The following is a 24830-nucleotide window of genomic DNA, read 5'->3' on the forward strand; positions in this document are numbered from 1 at the left end:
GTTGTACTGACCTTAACCGCAGACTTTTGTTTTTCTGGTTTTCTGTTTCTGTGTTGATGTGTGTATGTGTGTGTGTGTGTGTACCCAGCACAGCTTGTTCTATAGCCTCAAACAGTCCCTGACCTAAAAAGCTGGCTAATTGCAGGTGTGGAAGGAAACAACAGCTGTTCCTAAAACAAGAAGGGCGAAAAAAAAATCTGCCATCCCTCTGACTCAACCACAGAATGCAATAATTAGCTTTAATACCTCCAGTCTCACAAACACGACAACGAAGAAGATGAATTTAATTCCTGTTTGCCATTGGAGAATAAGTTAAGCAGTAACTATAAAGAATAAAACAATAGCGATTGCATTCAAATAACTCTGTAGAATATTTCGAAATATATCAGTCGGTTTTGCACTGTTTCTGTTATTTTTTTTAAAGATAATTTCAAGAGTTTTGAACTTTTGACCTCATAAAACACACAGCAGGACCTGCTGATTGTAACAGCCTTCGAGGTTGAAGTAGTCACAGCATTAGCTGTGTGTCATCAGACGCACAGCCAATTAGAACTCAATCGTATTTGTTGTTTGAATACTGCTGCTATTTCTTTATAACCACATAAAATCTGTCACTAAATCAGCTCAATGTGCTTCTCAAAGAATTGTTGCGGTTAAGGGTTTCCTAACGCGGCGTTCTCTCATTTGAATCCCAACAAAAGAAAAAGAATCGTGTCCCTGAAAAGTGCCTGAACAAAAACAGTTGAAAGGGTGGTGAACACTCTTTCTCACTTAACATATCTTTTTTCTTTCTTTCTTTTTTTTTTTACATTTTTCTGTTATGCGGAAGAATTATGCAACCTAATCCACCTCGAGCAAAGGCCGCTCCAGACACCGGGATTCCTCCGTGCCAGACGGAGGCAGTGTTTCAGTCGGGCGCCACAGCTGCCCTGGACTCTTCTAGCTCTCCTCCTTCCCTCTCACTCCTCGCTCGCCTCCCCTCGGTGATCACAGCAGTGATGCAGAGAGACATGGCAGCCTCTCTGATCTTCACACCAGGGGAGGAGACCGAGGGAGAGAGGGGAAGAGACAGAAAAGGTGGCGACAGATGGAGAAAGAAATGGCTGAAAAGATAAATGCAGGATAGAGGGGCTGATGTTAAAGAATTTGATGGTGTTATTGCTGTTTCCACAGCAAAATATTAACAACTCCTGCCGAAAGCTGGTTCCTGAAGCTTCAAATCACCATGTCACTTTAGAGAGATTCAGCCGTTTCATTAAAATTACCCTGAGTGAGCAAGAACCCAAACAAACAGAAAGCATAGTGTGACGGACAGCTGTTAGAGAAGCCTGCATGTATGTACGGTACAATGTGTTAGCCAGCAGTTTAGAAAGGATCCATTCTTGTCCAAACCTTTTGGGTGGGTGGGTGGGTCTGACTGACAGCTGACCCAGCTGGCGCACCGAGGCACAAGATAAGTACATTTGCCCTGGCAACTGCAGCTCATAGGTCAGGAACGGACCTATGAGCTGAAAAACAAGGAGCTCACCTTTTAACAAAGGTCAGGACTAATCCATCTGAAGTAAACACACACTTTAAACCTCTTTAATAATTAAAAGTTACTGCATTTTCTTATTTTGCCCCCCTCCCTTTGGGCTTTCTAATCACTGCTGATGTGTTCATATTCCGCTGCAGCCTTTTGATATGTTTTCACACCTGATTTCTGGTAGACTCGGTTCAAATGGGGCCTAAAGTTCCAACCAATCCACCCATTTTCTGTTCATCCTTGTCCCTAATGGGGTCAGGAGGGTTGTTGGTGTCTATCTCCAGCTAACGTTCCTGGCGAGAGGCGGGTTCACCCTGGACAGGTCGCCAGTCTGTCGCAGGACAACACAATGACATACAGGACACACAACCATTCACACACACACACACACACACACACTCACACCCAGGGAGAATTTAGAGAGACCAATTAACCTGACAGTCATGTTTTTGGACTGTGGGAGGAAGAACCCGGAGAGAACCCACCATGCACAGGGAGAACATGCAAACTCCATGCAGAAAGACCCCGGACCGGGAATCGAACCCAGGACCTTCTTGCAGCAAGGCAACAGCTCTACCAACTGCACCACTGTGCAGCCCTGCCTAAAGTTCCATTTGTTCTATTTTCAGCTGCTGTGGTTCACTTTAACAATGCCGTCTCAAACAAACCATGTAAAAAACCTATTACCACCCTCGCCTGTGGTGGCGCTGCACAAAGTCCTCTTAAAGGAATTGACACAAAAACCTCTGAAGAAGACACTGAGCGCAACTTCCTCCTTTGAAAAATGTAAACAAAAATGGAGTAGTGTCAGATTTTAGCGGTTGTACGATTTCTCTCGTCGTTGGTGAAAGACCATGAGACCCTTGCGTCTGTTTTGGTTTTATTTACCCAGAATGCCCTGCGCCATAGTCCATTTCCTGCATTTGTTGCGGTGTCCAGTCCGCTGGTGTGCAGCCTCATTTTTAGAAGCTAAACTCATGTTAAGGAGCATACTCATGATACATGTAAGGGTCCTATAAAAATATTTTTGCTATTTTAATTTCAGCAGCATAAGATCTGCATTTCGCCACACCGTGTTCAGAAAAGGACACTTTTTAGGAGAAATGTGACTACTGATGCAATAATGAATATTTTCATGTTCTCCTCTTGCTCTAGCAGAAATCACGGACAGTCAAAGCGAGACCTCCTTCTTCTTCTCTTCTTCTTCTTCTTCCACTTATCCGGGGTCGAGTCGCGGCGGTAGCAGCTTCAGAAGGGAGGCCCAGACTTCCCTCTCCCCAGCCACTTCTACCAGCTCCTCTGGAGGAATTCCAAGGCGTTCCCAGGCCAGCCGAGAGACATAGTCCCTCCAGCGTGTCCTGGATCTTCCCCGGGGTCTCCTCCCGGTGGGACGTGCCCGGAACACCTCACCAGGAATGCTTCCAGGAAGCGTCCTCACCAGATGCCCGAGCCACCTCAACTGGCCCGTCTCGACGTGAAGGAGCAGCGGCTCTACTCTGAGTCCCTCCTGGATGACTGAGCTTCTCACCCTATCTCTAAGGGAGAGCCCAGCCACCCTACGGAGAAAACCCATTTCGGCCGCTTGTATCCGCGATCTCGTTCTTTCGGTCATGACCCAAAGCTCATGACCATAGATGAGGGTGGGAACGTAGATCGACCGGTAAATCGAGAGCTTCGCTTTTTGGCTCAGCTCTCTCTTCACAACGACGGACCGGTACAGCGCCCGCTTGACGGCAGACGCTGCACCAATCCGCCTGTCGATCTCCCGCTCCCTTCTTCCCCCATTCGTGAACAAGATCCCGAGATACTTGAACTCCTTCACTTGGGGCAGGACACCCCCCTGACCCAGAGAAGGCACTCTACCCTTTTCCGGCTCAAGACCATGGCCTCGGATTTGGAGGCACTGATCGCCATCCCAGCCGCTTCACACTCGGCTGCGAACCGCTCCAGCGAGAGCTGCAGATCACGTCCCGATGAAGCCAAAAGGACCACATCATCCGCAAAAAGCAGAGATGCAATCCTAAGGCCACCAAAACGGATCCCCTCAACACCCTGGCTGCGCCTAGAAATTCTGTCCATAAAAGTAATGAACAGAATCGGTGACAAAGGGCAGCCCTGGCGGAGTCCAACTCTCACCGGAAACGAGCCCGACTTACTGCCGGCAATGCGGACCAGACTCTGACACCGGTCATACAGGGACCTGACGGCCCGTATCAAAGGGCTCGGTACCCCATACTCCCGGAGAACCCCCCACAGGGCTCCCCGAGGGACACGGTCGAACGCCTTCTCCAAGTCCACAAAACACATGTAGACTGGTTGGGCGAACTCCCACGCACCCTCCAGGACCCTGCTGAGGGTGTAGAGCTGGTCCAGTGTTCCACGACCAGGACGAAAACCACACTGCTCTTCCTGAATCCGAGGTTCGACAATCCGACGGACCCTCCTCTCCAGAACCCCCGAATAGACCTTGCCAGGGAGGCTTAAGAGTGTGACCCCCCCTATAATTGTAGCACACCCTCCTGTCCCCCTTTTTGAATAGGGGGACCACCACCCCAGTCTGCCAATCCAGGGGAACTGCCCCCGATGTCCATGCGATATTGCAGAGTCGCGTTAGCCAACACAACCCTACAACATCCAGAGCCTTGAGGAACTCCGGGCGGATCTCATCCACCCCCGGGGCCCTGCCACGGAGGAACTTTTTAACCACCTCGGCGACCTCGACCCCAGAGATTGGAGAGCCCAACCCAGAGTTCCCAGGCTCAGCTTCCAAAATAGAAGGCATGTCGATGGGATTGAGGAGGTCTTCGAAGTATTCTGCCCACCGGCCCACAACATCCCGAGTTGAGGTCAGCAGCACACCATCCCCACTGTAGACAGTGTTGGTGCTGCACTGCTTCCCCCTCCTGAGACGCCGGATGGTGGACCAGAATCGCCTCGAAGCCGTACGGAAGTCTTCGTCCATGGCCTCTCCAAACTCCTCCCACACCCGGGTTTTTGCCTCAGCAACCACCCGAGACCTCCTTTCGCCGCTAAAAACAATTTTTTTCTGATCAAAAATTGCCGTTATGTTGAAACGGCAGTTAAACCTGTTGCTACCTTCGTGAGCCAAATTCAATTCCTGTACGATTTTTGAAAATACGCAAGTCTGGTTTTAAACCTCAATCGTTTTAAATGATTGAGGTTTAAGCCATTCCACAGTTTTAACAGGTTCGCCGTTACACACTTTGACTGATCTAGTCGTATCCAACCTGGTGCATTTTAATTTTTTAAAAAAAACTGCTGTTTAACATCTATTTGCTCCCAAATTAGTCATAGAATCACATTTGGATGAATAAGAGTCTCAGCAAACCACCCACTTAGCAAAGTAAAGGCTAACGCAAATAAAATAATTTAAAAACAAAAGTATATTGTGTTTTTTTTTGAGCACATATAAACAACACACTCACTTGGGTTCTTACAGGGGAGGGGTGAATTTTTATTCGTCATCAGGACTTGAAGCATCCAAGTTCAGAATCATTCAGTTTTGGCACCCTGAAAGATGTTAGACTTTTTTTTTTATTCTTTTTTTTTCCTTTTTTAAATATATATTCTCATTTACAACAACACAATGTTAAACCAAAGAAGCAAGAGAACTGAGATAAAGAAAAAGAGAGAGAGAGAAAAAAAAGACTAAGGCTGTATTTGAGTTGAACTTGAGATCATGAAAACAAAATGAAATAAAGGCAAAGATTTTCTTCTCTTAAAAATAGCCTTGATACGTTTGTCCAAAGTTTCGTTTTTGTTCCAAGCGAAGTAAAGCCCCCACTCCGAAGCCCTGAGCCCCCACCCCTAAAACAGGAAGAAAAATGGAAGAGACACAGTACTGTAACAGTTATTTCTATTTTTCCACTGCCCTTACTCGTACCATAGTCTAATTGTTCAAAAAGATAGGTTTCCTTAAAAGCAGATTTGATGATTTGTTTTATTTTTTTGATCAGCATGCATGTAAGTTGATAACTTCTGTTTCTTTTCCTTTGTTTTTTTTTTTCTTTTTGGAGTCACTTCCCTTCAGCTCGCCGGTAGCTGTGTTCTCTCACGCACTACCTTGTGTCTTTGGCAGTAGTGGCGTTTCATTGTCCACAGTCGTCTTCAAGTTTGCAGAGAAACTTATTCCCCTCGCCACCACAGTTCATTTCCTCGCTACCCCTTCCAGGGGCCAAAAGTAAATAAGTAAATAAATAGATACATTAATAAATTAAAACAGAAAAAGACGACAAACGGAAAAAAAAGGTAAACTTTTCACCTGTTAACCCTGAACAAATATGGCGGCCAGGGTTTTTTTTTTTCTTTTTTAATGGACTTCCAAATTGTTTTTTATATATATATATTTTACTTTATTATCATAACAAAATGTGATAATGTGTCTAATACTAACCAATTTCTATTGAATAGGCAGAAGTCCAACAGATGAACTAGTCATGCTGAAACCTCCATCTTGGTTTCAGTTTCCATGACGATTTTAGTTTTACTACAGTAACTCTTCCGTTACTTTACATTTTTTCTCTTGTGGATATTTTATATATAATTTTTGCACCAGGGAAGGCTAGTCATGATATAGTAACATATATATATTTATATATAATCAGTAGTAACTTATGTATCTTTTTTTTTTTAATGCAGCCTGAATTGCTCCCTGCTTGAATCCTTGAATCCCAAACCGCAGTAGGTTCACAGTTTAATGCGATTAAAGAACAAAATCAAGAGGAAACGCCAACTCAACGAAGGGGCAGGGTGTATGGGACTACACTGTGTGTGTGTGTGTGTGTGTGTGTGTGTAAGAGGGTGTGTGGTATGACAGTGCAAGGGCAGTTTCATAGGCTGGGCCAAAGGGGCAAATTGTGCACCCAGTAGATTTCGATTAGGAATTAAAGAAAACAAAACAAAACCTAATAACCTTGATAAAGGCAGTCTGGCCCAGCCTACCACTCCATGGATCCACAGCCCTGAGACAGCCACAGACCCCAGACACCCCCTCCTGTTTATCAACCTCCTCAAACATGTTTAAAACTCGTTAAACATTGTTCATGGGAAAATCATGCATGTTTCTTTTTTTTTTTTTATGCAATTTTACTTCTTTACGTTTTTTTCTTGTTTTTCTTTTAACCAGAAGCGCAACGATTATCTGAGGACCTCTGAAGAGCTCAGAACCTCGCCTCCATCCCCCCTTTTCCTCTCCAGTCTAATTCTGTCTGCCCTTCTTTACATTTGCTACTCTCCCCCAAAATCTATGGTCCGCCTTCCTCTTTCTCATACAGGTGTGGTGCGCCGGTTGGCCGCTGAGTCTTTGAGGTCCTTTTGAACGCAGTTGTGGACCTGTAGGAAGTTGTGGTCCCTTTCCGTAGAGTTATAGGTCGCTGTTGGGGTGCCCGTTTGGCCCTTGGGCAGAGTGTACATAGACAGCTCGGTGGAAGGCAGCGTCCCAAAGGCCTTCAGGCCCACCGGCGAGGCCTCGCGAGAGTGCGAGGGGTCCGTGGAGCGGGACGAAGAGCGCGAGCGGCGTCGATAGCGGTAACGGTAGCTCGGAATGCGCGTGATGGCAGCCCCTTGGAGGTAGTCTGCGGCCCGTGCGCCAACTCGCAACTCTCTGTGGCGGTCGATGAACATGTGCACCGCCAGCACACCAACCATCTCGGCCATGATGAAGGAGAGGGCGCCAAAGTAAAAGGACCAGCCGTACGAGTAGCTGTTCTTCTTGGAGTCACTCTTTGAAGGGTCACCGGCGTTGGCTGATATATATACAATGATTCCTATAATGTTGCTCAGTCCTGAAAGGAAGAAGTAAATATTGAATCAATAAAATTCAGTAAAAATCCAAATACATTTCTGTATTAAGAAAATAACAAGTTACCAGTAGAAGAGGGGTGATCAATAGGGTGATTGTAATCTACAAGTTGATTGTCAAGGAAATAAGGGTAGATCACATGACAAAAAAAAAAAAAAATAAATAAAATAGTCTATCATTCATCCTGTCACTTGATTGATATACAGCCTTACCAGTTGGTGGCGGTAAAGATCCTTTAGTTGCTGCCAACCAGCATTATAACATAAGAAGAAGGGAATTTTTTATAACACCTACGTCACTGTGCATGCACAAACAATGATGCTAAATGCAGCAGAATTGGCTGGCTAGCGAGTAACCTCCAATTTCTAGCTCTGGGTTTTTCCTCTTAAATTTAAGAAAGGTTATAAAAGAAAGAGGGGGAAGCTGGACCAAGTAAGAAGACAAAAATCTTTCACTTTCATGTGGAATTAAACGTTTAAAGAATTTCCAATATAATTGTAAATGAATTCTACAAATAGTAATTTTGTAGCATGGAGTGAATGTTTTTGACTTGTCATTTGTCATTTTCTAAGTAGCTTGCATGCTGAAAAAGTGTGAGCAGCCTGCTATAGAACGCCCAGCTGTACTTTGAGTGGTATTAACAAGTGAAACTTTCATCCAATATTAAGTACTCAGTAGTGGGGACCGCTAACTAAAAAGCTAGTCGCACTAAAAATAAAACACTAGACTGTAGTTCTACTAACGTGCTACACCAACATGGTATTTAACAGAATTTAATGCTAAAGTGCTAAAAGTAAATCAGCACTTTAGCATTTATCCACAAAAAATAACTTAGGGGGGGAGCTAAGTGCACTAATACGGAAGAGGATTAGGGCCACCGAAAAAAAGAACGAAATAAAGTCAGAATTCTGAGTTTAAAGTCAAGATTCTTTTTTATTTTTATTTTTTATTTATTTTTTTGGTGGCACTAATCCTCTTCCCTACACTAAAGATGATTCCTTGACAAATTAAACCAAACTGTCACTGAGAGGTGATCTGTGGAAAACACGTCTGAGCAGAAATTGTCTCGACTACCACAATATTTGTTCCTGGCAGGAGCAGAAGATTATAATGTAAAATGTATTATTTCTCAATATTAAAAATCTCTGACCTATAGGTATGTCTTTGCCCTTTACCTGTAGCTAATTACATTGTGTCTGTATGTGAAAAATACACATTTAATGGGAAAATAAAGAGTAAGGATGACTTAAAAAGAACCCTTAAAAGAAGATGGAATTGTTTTTAACTTTAGGATTGTTTCTATCTTTGCATCTTATTGAGCACAAAGCGCATTTAGGACATGACTGTATCTCAGCGGGTAGGACCTTCTCTCAACAGGAATGTAAATCAATATAATTTAATGCTAGGTCCATCCATGATGCCAGAGTGCAGCTCTAGGTAGAACACGCCATACCACTTTATTTCTACAACAAAACGTTTTATTTCACACCTTTTGTAAATCTTTTCAATCTGGTCCGGAATCAAAAGGACAAATCAGACCCAGCTAAAGAACTGTGCTTGTTTGAATTCTTGTTTCCCTGATTTCTCAAAGACCTGATTGAGATGGATCAAAGTAAACGAGTATCAGGGACGCCTTATTTTTAGAGTGCAATCCCAGTGGCCTCCTCCGAGCCGAGCAACAGGGTGAGAAAGAGAGACAGACGCAGCAAAAACCACAGAACAACAAAGACTTCTCAACTCGGAGGAGAACTAGTTATGTAGCGCAGCGCAGTAGGCCACGGCCTAGAAACGTAGCACACAGTTAGACACAAAGTGTTCGCAAACATGGCAACCTGCCCTCTCGTAGTCCGCACGGCTTCATCCCGAGGCACTCGTGACACGTACATCGAGCGCCAGGCAACTGACGGCCATCAGCATCAAGTCTAAACTTCTACTTCGTATTTTCGATCCACCTTGTCGGAGTTGTAAATTCTAACTTTTAAAGGAGTTCATTCTTACTCAAGAATGTCAATTCACCTCGCACCATCAAGTTTTATTTCTCATTTTCTCTTGGCCCGTTACTCGTCCTCCTTCAGTCCCTTCCTCCCTGTCCTGTCTTCACCCCTCCCCCACTCCTCTTCCTCGTCCTCCCTGCGTACCTGCAGAGACGAACAGAATGCCGGCGCTGAGGATGATGTTGTGGCGTGACTTGTAGAACTCACTGGCGGCGATGCAGAGCCCCCCCATGAAGAGGAGGATCACACTCAGGATGGGGAAGATGCTGGAGGCTCGTACGGCACCTGGGGGGACAAAGAGGCAAATTTTTTTTTTAAAAAGTCCTTACCGCTGCGCACAAGCCGGACATTTGTTTGATTTCGTATTAGTGCAGTTGTATGTAAGGGAAGAGGGGATAAAAGGAGTAAATTTCTGGCAAAAATGAAGAAATTTCTGAGCTCCAAAGGTTGAAAATATACGGTACCTAAAAAAAACCCCTCAGAAATTTCAATATGTCTTTTAGAGAAACATCTCAAAATTTCAGTTTCAAAAGTAAAAAACTTTTACCCATCATTTCTTTTCTGTTTTATTTTTTTAAGCAAAAATGAACCCCCCGTTGTGAATCACTATTTGTGAATGTTGCTTGTGCCTCAGATTTGCGAGTGTACCATAAATGCAAAGGTTCCCCTAGGAACCAGTGTAGTTGCAATAATTAAAGTGACTAATTATTTAAAATTATTAAAATTTATTGCGTTCAAATCAATAGCCTTCTTAGAATAACTTATGTATTTTATCGGTTAGGCGACGTCTAGAGACGGTCGGTTGCACTAGATTTCATTTGGGAGTCAGAATTAGACGGGATGAATACAAATGTAGAGTAGACTTTTCATAATTTTAGAAAAATGGGTATTCTTTTTCTCACTTTATAGTTATGTACTGCTTCATGTTTGTTTATTAGTCAAATTCCAAAAAAGACTCCAGTATGTGGTGGCAAGGTGACAAAAGTAGGAAAGCTAAAGAGCGTGAATATTTTTTCCAAGCCCCTGTCCTCGCGTCTGATAGGATTTATATTGGTAGTGGATGTAGACAGAGCTGAAAATCCATCATGCGAATTCATTCTGACTTGCCGAAGCTAGCACCTGTATGAACCAATGCCTGAATTGATGCCTAAGAAAACAGACACATTAAAGGAAAATGTGTAAAAAAAAATCCTGAAATTGTGAAAATACAACTGGTTTTAAACAATAAATTAACCGCCCCCCCTGCATATTAAAGAGAAATGTGAGAGCAGACAGGCAAAGGGGAAGACGAGAGGAAGAGCTCAAAGACTGCAGGCCTTCACTTCTCTGTGAAGCTGCTTTGCCTCCAGCAGTCGTCGTCTCACTGTCTCTCCCCGCTCTTTTTGCTCTTGTGCTTTAAGCTGAAGGAAGGCAGTTTAAAAGGAGGATTTTTTTATTTATTATTTTTTAAATATGCGAGCCTCCAGGCACACCCTGCCACCAAGCCGATCATGGCATAGACACAGAACGACGGAGAGGATTGAGCTGCGAGCGAATGCGCCGCATGGCAGCGGCATCAAGAGACACGCTCAGTATGTTTTTGGTTTCCTTTTAAAGCCTCCTTGAGGCCGCCGTGGAGGCTGACACTCCGTCTTTCTGGTTGTTGATTGATGTCGCGTTTTACATAATGCTAGCTTTCCACAGTCTACTGTGCCACTCACACAGCTATGCATGCAAACTCAAACTTTTCACACACATCTACAGGATCTGGAGGTAGGGCAATCTGATATGAGCATTTTTCTACTCAAGTCAAAACGTTACTGTACGGTTGTATGTTTGTAGCCTTCTGAAGCATACACTTTGTACTAAGAGAGTGGGGAATTTACTGGTAGTTATTTTGGAGCCTCTCTGTTGAATTATGTTCAGTCATAGTGAACAGTAAATCCCTAAATGTGTAAATTGGTGTTGTAGGCAGTATGTACATAGTTGGTTTGGTTTTCTGATTTGTCAGTTCCATTACTAGAATAACTGATTTTTGGTAAATCTCTGCTGACTACACCTTTAAATGTGTTTTAAAGAGACTCATCAAGCTCATTGCTTGTGTGTAGTGATAGATGAATGAAAGAAATCCAACAGGATATATGAAAGAAAACTGTGTTTTACCCTACAAGTCTGGTTTTTCTTTGGATACCCTTTGAAAATGCCTTTAGGAACCACATTCATGCGTTCCATTATAAATACTATGGGAATGTTTCACTACCAAATGGTAGGTAGGAGGCAGATTATGTGCTACATAGATGAACGTATTTTGCTACAAAATATGACAGATTATGTAGAAGTGTCTAGTGGGCTTTAGGTCCACATTGTTCCACATAGAGTATGTGCAAACCTTCAAAGAGAAAAGTGCACCAGAGTGTTTTGGGAGCTTTGTGTCCGATGGACATCTGGTCTGAGTCCGTCTCAAGTATGCGTGGAAGTCCAAGGAGTGGAGTACGCTCGAGTATGTTTGGAGCAACCTGAAATTGCTGCCAGATCAGTCACTCAACAGGTTGTTGCTAGGTAACAAAAGAACGGGTAAGTTAGTTGATGCCACCAACCTTTCTTAACTGGTCCGTAGGAGGTTGACCGGCTGAAGCCTTTCCTCTACCTACATCCCTCAGAGTGCTGTGCAGTTCTGGTTCATGGTTGTATCAGATGGATTTTCTATTGATATTGGTCAAGTGTCTATCACAACAGATATCCTTTTATTGACCAGCCATATGGGATTGGTTTCATGGACTCATAACTGGAGCCAAGCCCTACATTATCAAAGCTAAATGTTGGAATGAATGGTGGAAAGCCTGCTGCCACTGGACTTCAAAGCAGTGGAAAAACGTTCTCCAGCACTTGACCTATCAGACCTCCTCTGTCTGCATCTGGAAATACACCAGACGAGTCTGGGTTTGGCATTTGCCAGAAGACCAGCACTTGTGTGATTTCTTTGCATCAAGTTTAAAGATTGTCAGCAAGCATGAAAACAACCTGGGGCTGTGTTCAGGAATTGAACCTGGGGTCTTCGTTCCTTAGTGCATCACGCGAACATATTTTGAGCAATGTACCCAGCTTTGAGGGAACTGTTTGGGAATGGCCTCTTCATGTTCCAACTTAACTGTGAACCACTGTACAAAGCCAGGTCAATAAAGAGATGCACCAGTGGGTTTGGTGAGGAAGAACTTGCCTTGTACAACATCAGTGTCTCACAAGTCTGCTTCTGGAAGGATTGCTAAAACATTCCTGTGAAGACGATCCTTGACATCATGGAAAGTCTTTGCAGAAGGTGCCATAGCTACAGAGGGTGGCCGAGATAATATTGATTTCTGTGGATTAGGAAAGAGAGGCCACTTAAATCCTATGAGCAGCAAGGCAAAAATAGCACATATGGATAAATGGTGTCCAAATGTTTGATGCGGTAAGCAACTAAGATTCAAAGAAAAATTTGTCATCTTATGATTGTTGGTGGCTACACTGGTAGGAATTTGCCTCATAATGGATGGGTTGCCAGTTGCTCTTGAGCACGAAACTTCAGCTGCCTTGCCCGTGGGTGATGACCAGAGGGCCCAGTGCACGGCAGCCTCTCCTCTCATCAGACTGCTCCAGCGCAGCTGTGGCTATTTTACAGTATCTTGCCACCATTGGTACATCAATGTGTGTGTGAATGTAGCATGAAGCATTTTGTGGTCTTCTGGACTTGATAAAGCACTATACAAGTACTAAACCGTCATCCCCCTGTTTTGACTGTACAGGACTGTGAGGTGATTGAGTTTTTCATGGGAGGCTTACTAACTCTAGACTATTTACTGCCATGAAATTGGTTTGTAATATTGTTTCAATTTTTCCCCCTTGGACATTACAAGATTAATGAGTCAGCGATGTTTCGAAGTAGGCCTATTACAATAAATCAAAAGTCAAGTCTATTTATCCAAAAGGACGGGGTAGAAAATCTCAATGAGGTTGTTATTGATTAGGATTTTCCTAATGGTCAAAGGAAGAATCTAGCAGCTCAGTAATGTTGTTTTTGCTTATAAATCTTAACCTAAACTAAATTGCTAGGTTGAGTTTATCTTTAAGCAGCACCCACACTTATACAACGGATGCACAACACAATAGAGGTCAGTCCTGCATCTTCTCCTTCCATCGTCCCTTTATTCGTCCCTCTTCCTGGATGCTTCTGCTGCAGTGGTGTGTGTTTGTTTGTGTGTGTCTCTCACTGACTTATGGTTTCATTAGTTGCAGCAAAGGGGAGCCTTGTAATTGTTGCTGAATTATGGAGGCGGGGGTGGACATTGCCATGGGAGCTCCCCAGGTTCACACAAACCCACAGTTTAATGTGTATGCACAATCCATCGTCCATAAACCCTCCTATTACTTCATCTCTCTCTCTCACACACACACACACGTAGAAACTCATCCTCACTCAACAAGCTACAAAGTGAACACATTCATCGATCAACCTACCACCTACTCACTCACTCTCTAAAGTGGGGTGTTTCCTATACACACTGCACGTTGCTCATGCAGGAGCAGTCTGCTCGCTCTGCCACATGCGCGCTCTTTCTCTCTCTCACACACACACACACACAAACACACACGCATAATTCGCCCACGAAGGAGAACCCAGCAGCAAAGAACATGTGGGATCAGGAACTCAGTGAAACAGCTTCAAGGGAGTAGCTCTCCACACGCACGCGTGTGTGTGTGCATCTGCATGCAGGGTTGAGAAGCATGGAGTCGTGTCGCTGGAATGGAAGAAAGTAACCAGAACGAGCGCTGTACGCTGACCATCGGACGAGTGTTTGCATGTGCCTGGTTGAATATGTGCAGATGTTGTGCGTTTTGTAATGACTATAGTACACACACACACACACACACACACACACACACACACACACACACGGAGTTCACACAGCCTGCCAGTCATTATCATGCCATATTACTCATGTAAATCGTGATATGCCCCCAATGTCAGGACTCGGGAGCCAAAAATAGCAGCAGAGGCAGAAATGAGTCAGATGACGTCATCAAAGCGGGGTGAGGGAGGACGGGTGACGTCACGTGTTTCCTAGCATCCCGACCCGAAACATTAGCATTTTCAACAAGCATCCAGCTTTCTAATTTTAGCAACACAAACAGAAACACAGCCGCAGCACTTCTGCTTCGGCGGTTTCGGAGCAAATTGGGAGTCATCAAGTTTGTTTTTTTTGTTGTTTTTTTTTTGGTTTCTGTCTTTGTGAGTTTTAGATGTTAGGATCGAGCAGATGTTTGAGATACAAATCCCGTTGAAAGCAACTGGACAAAAACAAACTTACATCTCAAAAAGTTTCATCTGAAAATCACACAAGTGTGTTAACAACAAATACCTTTATTTGCAGCCTTCATTGACAGACTGGAAATGGGTAGAGAGAGAGAGAGAGAGACATGCAGCACAAATCGAGCCGGACAACATGACTAAAAACGTATCACCATCAAAGGGTGCTATATCTGCCAATCTCAATGATTATTAATCAGTTTTTTGTTTTAAATATCTCAAATACAGTCAGGCTGGTGTCGTGACCTTTCCTGTTTTATCCACAGTTTAACCCCACAATGTTTTTTTTTTTCTATTTTTATGCAGTTATGAGGCACGTTAGAGAAACGTGAAGCTACTACTGCATCGGTTACTCAACAGGTTGTTGCTAGGTAACCAGTTGAATGAGTGCGTTAGCTGATCCCTCGAATCTTTTTGATCTTTTTAGCTAGGCTGAAGCCTTTCCTCTGTCTAGATTCCCCAGAATGCTGTGCGGTCCCAGATCAAAGTTTGGTGAAATTATTGAACATTGTATCAGACGTATTATATATATGTCCAAATATATATCCTTACACATGACACCCCAACAAATTTACAATTTTTCAGAAGATGCTAATAAACATTTCTTTGTTTCTCTCATCCTGCTTCTCATGTTTTTGAATCAATTTATTTTTTTTTAACAATCTGTTCAAGAGTCTAAAAGTATTACAGCCTCGTTTTTGTCTCCACGGCGTTACATTCATTTAGTCGTCTCTTTTATCAAACGTGGTTAGCAAATGTCAGTCATTCAAAGGACTACCCGCTGAATGCTCTGTTTGCAGTTGAATTCAACAAAAATCTCTGCTTTAAATCAAATTCTTATTTAAACAGAGGCCAAAAAGCAAGAATAATCCATGTACAAAGTGAAAGAACATAGAAAATTTATAAAACAATATCACAAAAGCACAACTACCCCGAGAAACATTTGAAAAAATTGGCTAAATTTGAAGTTGCTGAACATTTATACAAAACAATGGCTCAGGACATAGAAAGATATGAGAGTCATGTTTGCTCATGAGACTTTTGTTACACCGTCAGTCTCCGGTCTTCATTTTATTAACTGCCTCAGTTGAACTCCCTCCAAATCCTTCTAACAATCTTGTGACCTGGTGTCTATTTTAAGCCACCAATGGTCCGCCGCCTGCAGCCATTTTTAAAGCCGCCCGTTCCCACGGCATTTAGGTTGGGATCCAAATCCCAATGCAGGACTCCAATTCACAGAAAAAGACGCATCCTGAGCCCCCAAAATAAAAATCTGAAAACGTCTTTTATTTAATAGCATTTTTTTTTTTTTATCTCCAGCATAAACATTTAAATGTTATAAAAATCCCTCACGCTGTGCGCCCAAATAACTTTGCACTTTAGGGTGACCTTATTCATTTTAGTAATTACTTGACTTGACTGTTTCTGAACGTTGTAAGCCAAAAAAATATATAAAAATTAGCACCCAGGACGCCCACTGTCTTTAAATGGACCTGAAATGACCTCACGTCCAGACAACATGCCAACATTTCCGTACAAAGTGGATCTGACTTTGGAGTAAAATCCACCTGAGCAGGCTTGGCGCCGTCATTGAGCTACGTTTTATTTATAACCAACATAAAGCAGTAACAAAATGAGCCTGTTCCTGAGAGGCGCGAATTAAATACAGGATATGAAAAATGAGGAAGAAATAACGCGACAAAGAAAAATAAAGTATTAAAAACAGAATGATAACAGAGGAAAAATGAACAATGAATCAAAAAAGTAAACTAATGAAGGAGAGATTTCAAAAAATGGAAAATTAAGTAGTCCTATAATGCTGTTAAAATTTTTTTTAAAAATGGTACATTTTATAATCAAATAAGTTGGTAAAGTTAATTTTTGGGGTACAATATTTGGCACATAAATGACTTTATCAAGCCTTTTATTTATTTCTATATTATTGCCAGTTTTTACAGGATCGCCATACAACGAGGCATTCTGTCTCTAGTTTTTTCTCACCATCATAAAACACAATCTGTTTATTAAAACTAGAGTCTGAATAAAGAAACTCTATCAAAATTACAGACTTCTCTTGTTTTCTGGCAACAAAAGCTGAAATAGAGAACTGCTTTACTTTACTTATTCCTTTTAAAGTGCCAAGAACAGATGATTTAAACAGATTTTAAAAGCATAATGTGTACTTGGATGATTCATGATGATTTGTTTTTTGGAGATATAAGTTAACAAAAAAAAAATATCCTTAAATTATGTTTGTCACATTGTTTAGGGTTTTGATTTTTCTTATTTCCAGACCAAACTAATATTGACTGCAAACTTAGTCGATATTTCATTAATGTAACCCCCCCACACGCACACACACAATTTTACAATTCCATTAAATAAGAACCGCAATTAAAATCACTTGTGAATAGATTTGTTTACTCGATGAATCATAAAAAAAAAAAAAAACACCTTCCAGCTTCGTGTCGTCTTCGTCTTTTTCAGTAGTTGTTGATCATGTGACTTGTATGATGCGAAACATTGTGCTTCCAATGCAATTTTGCAAAATACACTAATTTCGATACAGCCGAAAAAAAAAACACCTCATCCTAGTGCAAAAACTTTTCATCAAAAAACAAAAACGTGATTCTTTTTTTTTTTTTTTTTTCAAAATTACAGCGTTTCCAAAAAGCAAATTGAATTTCCTAAATCCAATTTGCCCAATTAGCTGGTGAATGGAAACGCAGCGCTCTGGCGTAAACGACGTAACACGAGAAAGCTCGAGCTAAAGCGAAAGACCAAAAGCGGCTGGTGCAGCGTGAGGTCGAACACGCTGAAACGAAGGATGGCTGCGTCTCGTAGTACAACTGCAGCAGCATGAAGGCTGACTGCTCTCTCTGTTACATAACCACGCATGCAAATTCACCAGGAGAGGAGCAGAGAGGAAGAGGAGGGGGCGAGGGGAGACTGAAGAGACCCCCGGGTTGGGGGGGAAGCGAGAGACGGAGAATGAGAGAACAGGAGGAGATGAAGAATTCAAACTGAATGACAGCTTCCAGCCTTTACGTCACAGTGACCCGCTACCGTTTCGGTCGTCGCACGCCGTCTAACGTGCTTCGCTTTTGTTTGTGATTAATCACGTTCCTGTTCTTCTCTGAAAATGTCAGCCACGTTCAGGGATGAGGATTTCCTTTGATTTTTTTCCCTGAATTTCCAGACCTGCTGCAGCGTCTTCACAACTCGGTCCTGAGGCAGGCAGATTCAGCTGCATCAAGCACAAATGTATCGGCGCTTTAGTCGAGACGTGTTGATGCCAGAGTGAGATTGAAAGGAGGATCCGTGTGATATTAACCATGTTGGAACTAGCTACAGTTTTTTTTTTAACCTATTGGAATTTATAACAACTTGTGAGTCACTGAAATACATGCATTTTTCATTAACACCTTAATTCGTTGAAGTTCCACTTTGTAACAATACGTAAAACTCAAAGCGTTTCGTCTTTTTACAAGAACATTTCTTGTTTTTACAACAAAAAGTCCATTCTTCTGACACTGAACGACTTTTTAAAAAGGCATAAAGGGCATCTCTCTCTGACTCGCCGACTCCAAGCGTCCCACAAGGTGTTGCCGTTTTACTGTTACAACCTTTCTAGTTAAAAGGAGGACATGCTTTGGTTTTAACGAGATACAAAACCAGTTTTACAAAGCTTCTCGTTTTAACAGATGTTACTCCTGCATTCATTTTCTATCTGTGGCAGTTCGACGCTTCCGTAAAAATGTTATTGATTGTTCAAATTTTAACTCTGAACAATCGCAAAACCCCCCTAAAACATTCATATGATAATATTTTAGCATGTTCTGCTCTGCAGGTAATTTGTAACGTCCAACCTCAAAGACATGGAGCTCATTGAACGTAACTCTTCAAAATAACAGTGGAAACGAGCAAAACTGGTCTGCAGCTAGAACAAGGGCTTGATTGCAGTAATTCATTGCTTTATGAGAAAGTATGGATAACACGTGACACATCAGTTAAAAACAAAAGTTAAATTTTTGTTTTAAACTGAGGTGATCCACTTCTCACATTGTTTCACTGTCTTGTGAGGGTTGCCTTTCTCATTTCTTAGTCAACTGAGCCATGTTTTATGCCATTGCATATAAGGTTTTTAGGAAACGCTTAGCTTAATCGTGACTATAATCTCCCCGTATAATTGAAAATGATAAACCCTGCTTAATTATTTGTTTCTCCAAATTTTGGACCGAAAGCGGTTTGATGGTTGCCAGGTAGTTTTCAACACGAAATCCTTAATCTGTTAGCGACATCCAATGTTTTAAAGCAAAAATCAGACAAAAATCTGCAAAACAGCACAACTTTAGTAGCAATGATGCCGTTTCAACAGAGAGAGTTCTCATATATAAATATTGTAGAACGATAAAGTGCTGTGGAGGACTCTGCAACCAAACCTTTCATTTAATTATCATTTGCCATAAAAGACAGTTTTTTTGTTTGTTTTTTTGTCATTGAGATTATTATTGCTGTTGTAGACATGCTTCAGCACTGATTTACTGATCAAAGTCGTCTGGAAAACAGATAGAAGGAATGAATAAGAAAGAGCCTGAAAGCCTGTTTGGGTTTTAGTGCCTAATGGGTTGTGTTACTAATGAATGAAATAATTATTGTGCAGTAGTTTCTTCACGTAGAGAAACATCTGCCGTAACAAAACTGCCATTTGTGAAGAATTTTCAGTGAAATCAAAAAATATACAAAGACAAAAACATCAGTTATTTCTCCTCTATGAACTACCGTCTTCTATAACCTGCATGGTAGTTTAAGAAAGCTTCCAGATTATGAAACTAGTTCAGGTGAACAACCATACACTCACCAGAACAATAATTTATCACCCCTAAAGATTGTGCGTAACTTCTTTTTCAGTCCATTTTCAGCCTAGTCAGCCTTTCTGGAATTACTAATTACAGACTAGCTGCGTTTCAATTGACCATATTATTGCGCAAATCGGAAGCATGAAAATAAATTTGCGCAATGGAAACAATCTAGTAAAAAACTTATATTCCTTTGATAAAATGTTTTTGAGGTGGTTCTACGAATCTGTCGAAATGATCGTATTTCGCAAAAATACACGAGTCACGTGATCAACAACCAGATGTTACTACTGGCAGAAACGACGAAGAAGTCGACAGGAAGCAGCGGGAGGATGATGGCACAGTCGGTTTTTTTGTTTTTTTTTTAGCGGCTTATGGTGTAAGCAAACTTATTCACTTGTGATTTTAATTGCCTTTCTTGTGTTTTTTATACAACATTTTGCGCACATTTGTAATGAAACGCAGCTAGTGAAACACATCAATTGACCAAGTCAGCAAACATCGTAACCCTCTCTATTATTTTTCAGAAAAAAATGAAGAAACACCATTTTGATGGAATAATAAGTATGCACAACAATACCATAAAATCTAATCTTTTTAAGTTATTAAAATAAACTAATTTGGGTGTTTGGTGGAAAGTTTTTATTTGAAAAGGTTCAAAAACTTTCCAAAAAAAATAAAATAAATAAAGTTTGAACACTGGCTAATGTTTCTCTCCTATTCTGCCATCTTCCCATGCTCCACCTCACCGTCTCCATCCGGCTGCGTTCAGACAGGCTTGAAGGCCAGAGACGGACAGACAGATGGGTGGAAAGAAAAGCGAGAGGAGGTTGAGAGAGAGACATACGGGAGGAAGGAGGAGAGTGAGACGTGTGACCCACTTTGCAGAGCCTAGAGTATTTATAGAAGTAAGTGTCCTAATTGGTGAGCCACTGGGAGAGCAACAGCACCGAACTGGTGCCCTACTCCCAGTCCTTCACCTCTTCAACCTTTTCCTCCTGCAGTCCTTTCACTTTCCTCCCTTGCCCCGTTCCTCCTGTATTCAGTCTGAAGACCTCATCACTCTTTCTTGTGCCATTTCCGCCTCCTACACTTCACTGATCAGTGACCTTCTCTTCATCCTTGTTCTTCCATTTCACCCCTCCTCCTCCTCCGCTGCTCGGATTTTTACCTCGCCCTCTCTCCGGTTTCACCTCCTCATCAGTGATCATTCATAGTAAAAATATTTGAAGAACCAACTTTTGCGAGAATTATTGGATTAAGAGCATCTGTTGGCATCAATCCTGAAATCCTCAGTTTCATATTTGATTTAAAAGAGCTTTGTGAGCTTCTCAGAGCTAGCTTGGAAAAAACCAGCTCTTTGATTGGCCCGGCTGAAATTCTGCCGGAGAAATCCACTTCAATGGGAGAAAGCCCAAACAGAGCAGCGATGTCAATTTTCTGTAGTCCGCCTGAAGGTTTTGGAGCGGAGGAAGTGAACTAAGCCGTTCTGTTCTGTCCATGTTAGCCACTCTTCCAAACACTGAATCAACATCAACAGCCACCTCGTTTGGATCGCCACTTCTCTTTTGCGCAGGCAATTTCCGGTAAGCTTCGTAGCGTCAAACTGATGGATTACACACGTCACAGGCAAACGTTAGCAGCTGAGTAAAATTTAAAAACCCCAACAGAATCCACGCCTCCAGGAAGCAATCATTTGTTAACAGGCGGGGGTCCAGACTCACTGCACGAAGGGGAGCGTACAACAAGGGTCTGGTTTTTACCAGGCTCTCCCTGACCTGGCTGGAGGTTTTTTTTTTTTTTTTTTTGCTTAAACACTATTTACAAATATTAGGTCTGCTAATGTTAAAGCATTATATCAACATGGTATTTATTGGAAGCTAATGGAAATTAGCCAAAGCGCTGAACTGAACCGTCTGTCAATGACAACCCTTTTCAAAGTTGGAAAAAGAAGCTAAAGCGCTAAATGAAAAATTAGCTCTGCTATAAGCATATTATCAGACTATTCTGTCATACACTAAATAGATAAGTAAAAGTAGATAATCCTACGAAAGAATTTAATTACACACATGGCGTCAAAGGTTATTGATTACAGTACAGGGCTAAATAAAAATTGTCCTGTTTTTCAGCTGTTTTTATGTAAGATAAAAACATTTCAGTTGGAGGATAAAGTGCATTAAAGTTTGTTGATGGATTTTGATAGTTAATTATCAAAATCATAATTTTGATAATTATGATTATAATTATATAATCATAATTATAAGTGCCTTGAAAAGTGCCTTTTCAAGGCACTTATAATTTTCTTGTAATTTTCTTATTTTCTTGTAATTTTCTTATAATTTTCTTATAATTTTCTTATAATTTTCTTGTAATTTTCTTGTAATTTTCTTGTAATTTTCTTGTAATTTTCTTATAATTTTCTTGTCCTTCAGTGCCTTTTCAGGGCACTGAAGGACAAGAAAACCCAAACTCCCTCCATCTGAGGCCAAGGAATAAATAAAACCGTGGAATAAAACACAAATATGGAGGAAAGGGAGAACTCACGTAGGAAGTACTCTGAAGCATCTGCCTCATAGTCCGCATCCTCGGGGAAGTGGTCTATCTGCTTACACATCCCCTTAAAAGAACCTGGATGAGGGAAGAAAATAAAGAAAACTTAGAAAAATTGGCAGCTAAAAACAAACAACAAAATGGGTAGATGTGTAAAATCAGTGTTTCCCAGAGAAAACCGACTGGAAAGTGAAGGGAATAACATTAGAAACGATTGTCATCTTTGGAAATAAAAAACATTAAAAGGACAAACGGCTGTCAAGGGGGTGAAACGTGTCGAGGGCTTCTGCTAAATGAAGGCGTGTCCTTGTGTGAGGGATGATGGAGTTGAGGGCAGGAGAGAATTAGCCAAGAAAATAGAAGGACAGAATGCAGCTCATTAAGACAGAGCGTGTGAGGGGGAGTTCGTGTGTGTGTGTGTCGGTGTGTGTGTGCGCGCGCGTATGTGTGTGGCTTGGTTCAGCTCCAGTGCTAATTGTATGCCCTCCCAAACCACTGCAATTAAACCGGCCCTTGTTAATTGGCAATTAGAGGACGAAAGAGCAGCACTTGGCTTTCAGATGGGCAGCAGTTAACATAAACACACACACACACACACACACTTAAATATACCTCACGCTAGCAGCCATATGCTACACATGCGAGTACTTAAGGCTGCAGCGCTGCGTCTCGGTGAAGGAACTGAAATGGAAACTTAAAATCTGGACATTTGAGACATAATCAATTAAATTGCACCCTCAACTATAAATGTTGTGAATTTGATTATTTTCATTACCTCAGACAAAAAATATTCTTCTTTTTTTTTTCTCTCTTTTTGTATTAGTGAACTTTATTGAAAAGGTTTAAGAAAATAAATCAGCATTTTGCATAATTATTAGTCAAATTTCAGCTTACAAATTCTGTTCTTTTCCATGGAGAACGGTGGTGAATGTCAGTGGCATGCAAGTCAGGAATAGCTTATGAAATAATTTCACATAAAATAAGTGAAGGATTTCAGTTGTTACGTTGTGACCATAGTTTGCTTATCGCTCTGAAAATTGTGCTCATTGGGTTCATTTGCCAATTTGCCGTCTGTCGTTGACGTTTGCTTCTTCCTTATGGTACTAGAAAATAAACCATTTCATACATACAAACTTAACTCCTCATGTACAGGTTTGTTTCAGTTTATTATTGTCATGAAATATGAGGATTAAGATTCAAATCTTGAAGAGGGAAAAAGGATGCATCTATGGTCAGTACAAACCAGGACAAAACATAAATGTACATATTCAAAAAGCACTGGATCTCTTCCGTTTGTGGCAACATTTTTATTTCTCCACCGGATTCACTAAATACAAACAGCTGCAAATACACCAATCAAATCGACCAGATGGGAGCAGAGCGCACCTCCATTACTTTGTCAGACCACAGACGTTTTACCTTTAGCCACAAACGGAACGAAGTCAATGAATTGATTAAAAGCGATAAATTGTATTTTTATTAACTTAGAAGGTTGGGTTTAGCTAAAAGGACCAGAAGAACCAGAAGAATAGCATCAGAGTCGCATTTCTAAACCAATTTGATGTCGCAGATTGAAAGACATCTGGAAATGAAAAGCCGTGAAGTTAAAAATGTACCACATAATAAGTTTGTCACATGTAGTCAATCCAAAATGTCAGTACTATCTTCTAACGACATGAAAATAAAAGCACAGCACATTTGCTTCATTACATATTTAAAAACAGGGCTCAGTCAAGCAAAGAGATTATTCAATGTGCTTCGCCTTGTTATCAAGTCTTCTCTGCTGAGATTAGTTCTGTTTATTAATCTCTGCATGTGAACAGTGCTGAATGCCTTAATGTGTGTGTGTGTGTGTGTGTTTTTGAAAAGCTTTGCGATTTTAAAAAATATCGTTTGATAGGAGAAAATATGAGATTCTTATTTTTGTACAGCTACCAGTTTAGCAAGTTTCTGTTCTATGCCTCAATTAGCACCGGCATTCAGAAGATGTTGTGTTTCTGATCCTTGACAATGCAAAGTTATTTGCTTTGACGGTAATTTCCATATTTTCAAATGAAACCAGGCCTTTCCTTAAAAGCATGAATAACTTCCACATTGGTGCTAATTGCTCTTTTTGGCTGTATTTAGCTATTTTTAGTTTTAACTAGGCACATTTTTTCAAGTTGTGTGTCCAACAAAAACATTTCTTACTCATAAAATAAACTGCAGTATTCTAGTACTCCGACAAGGTATTCTGGTCTAGCATTTTGCAACATAAATTGTTTGCTTTAGCTACTTTTTTTAGGGTACAGTTAACCTTTGAATTCTTAAATTGCTGTACTTAACACGTTTATGAGAGTAGTTTTATAATTTACGTCTTAATAGGTGAAATTTGAGTTTCCTTTCAGAAAGAAAACAGTGTTGTTCATAAGGTTTAAACAACCTTGTATTTTTCTCTTTCCTCCACGTCCTGTCCTTACGGAAGAGGATTAGGGCCACCGAAAAAAAAAAAAAAATTCTGACTTTATTCTCAGAATTCTGACTTTAAAGTCAGAATTATTATTTTTTTTTTTTTCGGTGGCCCTAATCCTCTTCCATATGTCCAGCAGCATCTTATCTGGGGGCCAAAAATGGTTTAGTTTTCAAAAGTGGAACTTTGCAACCCAATCCTGCACCGGATAAAGGAAAAAAAAACAAAAAAACAACAACTTTATTTACTCATATTGAAATATATCAAAAGTTTAGCAAAGCAACAGATGTAATACTTCACTCACAATAC

At 41.2% G+C, this 24830-nt stretch overlaps 1 protein-coding gene across 1 annotated transcript in view; it reads right to left on the reverse strand.

Moving 5' to 3' along the window:
- Positions 1 to 4964: 4964 nt before the first annotated feature.
- LOC122830330 (voltage-dependent calcium channel gamma-2 subunit-like) overlaps positions 4965 to 24830 on the reverse strand; it is a 75678-nt gene continuing 55812 nt past the window's right edge. Inside the window, exons 2-4 of the mRNA XM_044115600.1 lie at positions 22067 to 22150; positions 9485 to 9625; positions 4965 to 7329 (exon numbers count right to left, since the gene is read on the reverse strand). Coding sequence (XP_043971535.1) covers positions 6812 to 7329; positions 9485 to 9625; positions 22067 to 22150 — 743 coding nt within the window. The 3' untranslated portion in view covers positions 4965 to 6811. The remainder of the gene's footprint in view (positions 7330 to 9484; positions 9626 to 22066; positions 22151 to 24830) is intronic.

Source organism: Gambusia affinis, linkage group LG04 (genome assembly GCF_019740435.1).
Source record: "Gambusia affinis linkage group LG04, SWU_Gaff_1.0, whole genome shotgun sequence".
Lineage (NCBI taxonomy): Eukaryota > Metazoa > Chordata > Actinopteri > Cyprinodontiformes > Poeciliidae > Gambusia > Gambusia affinis.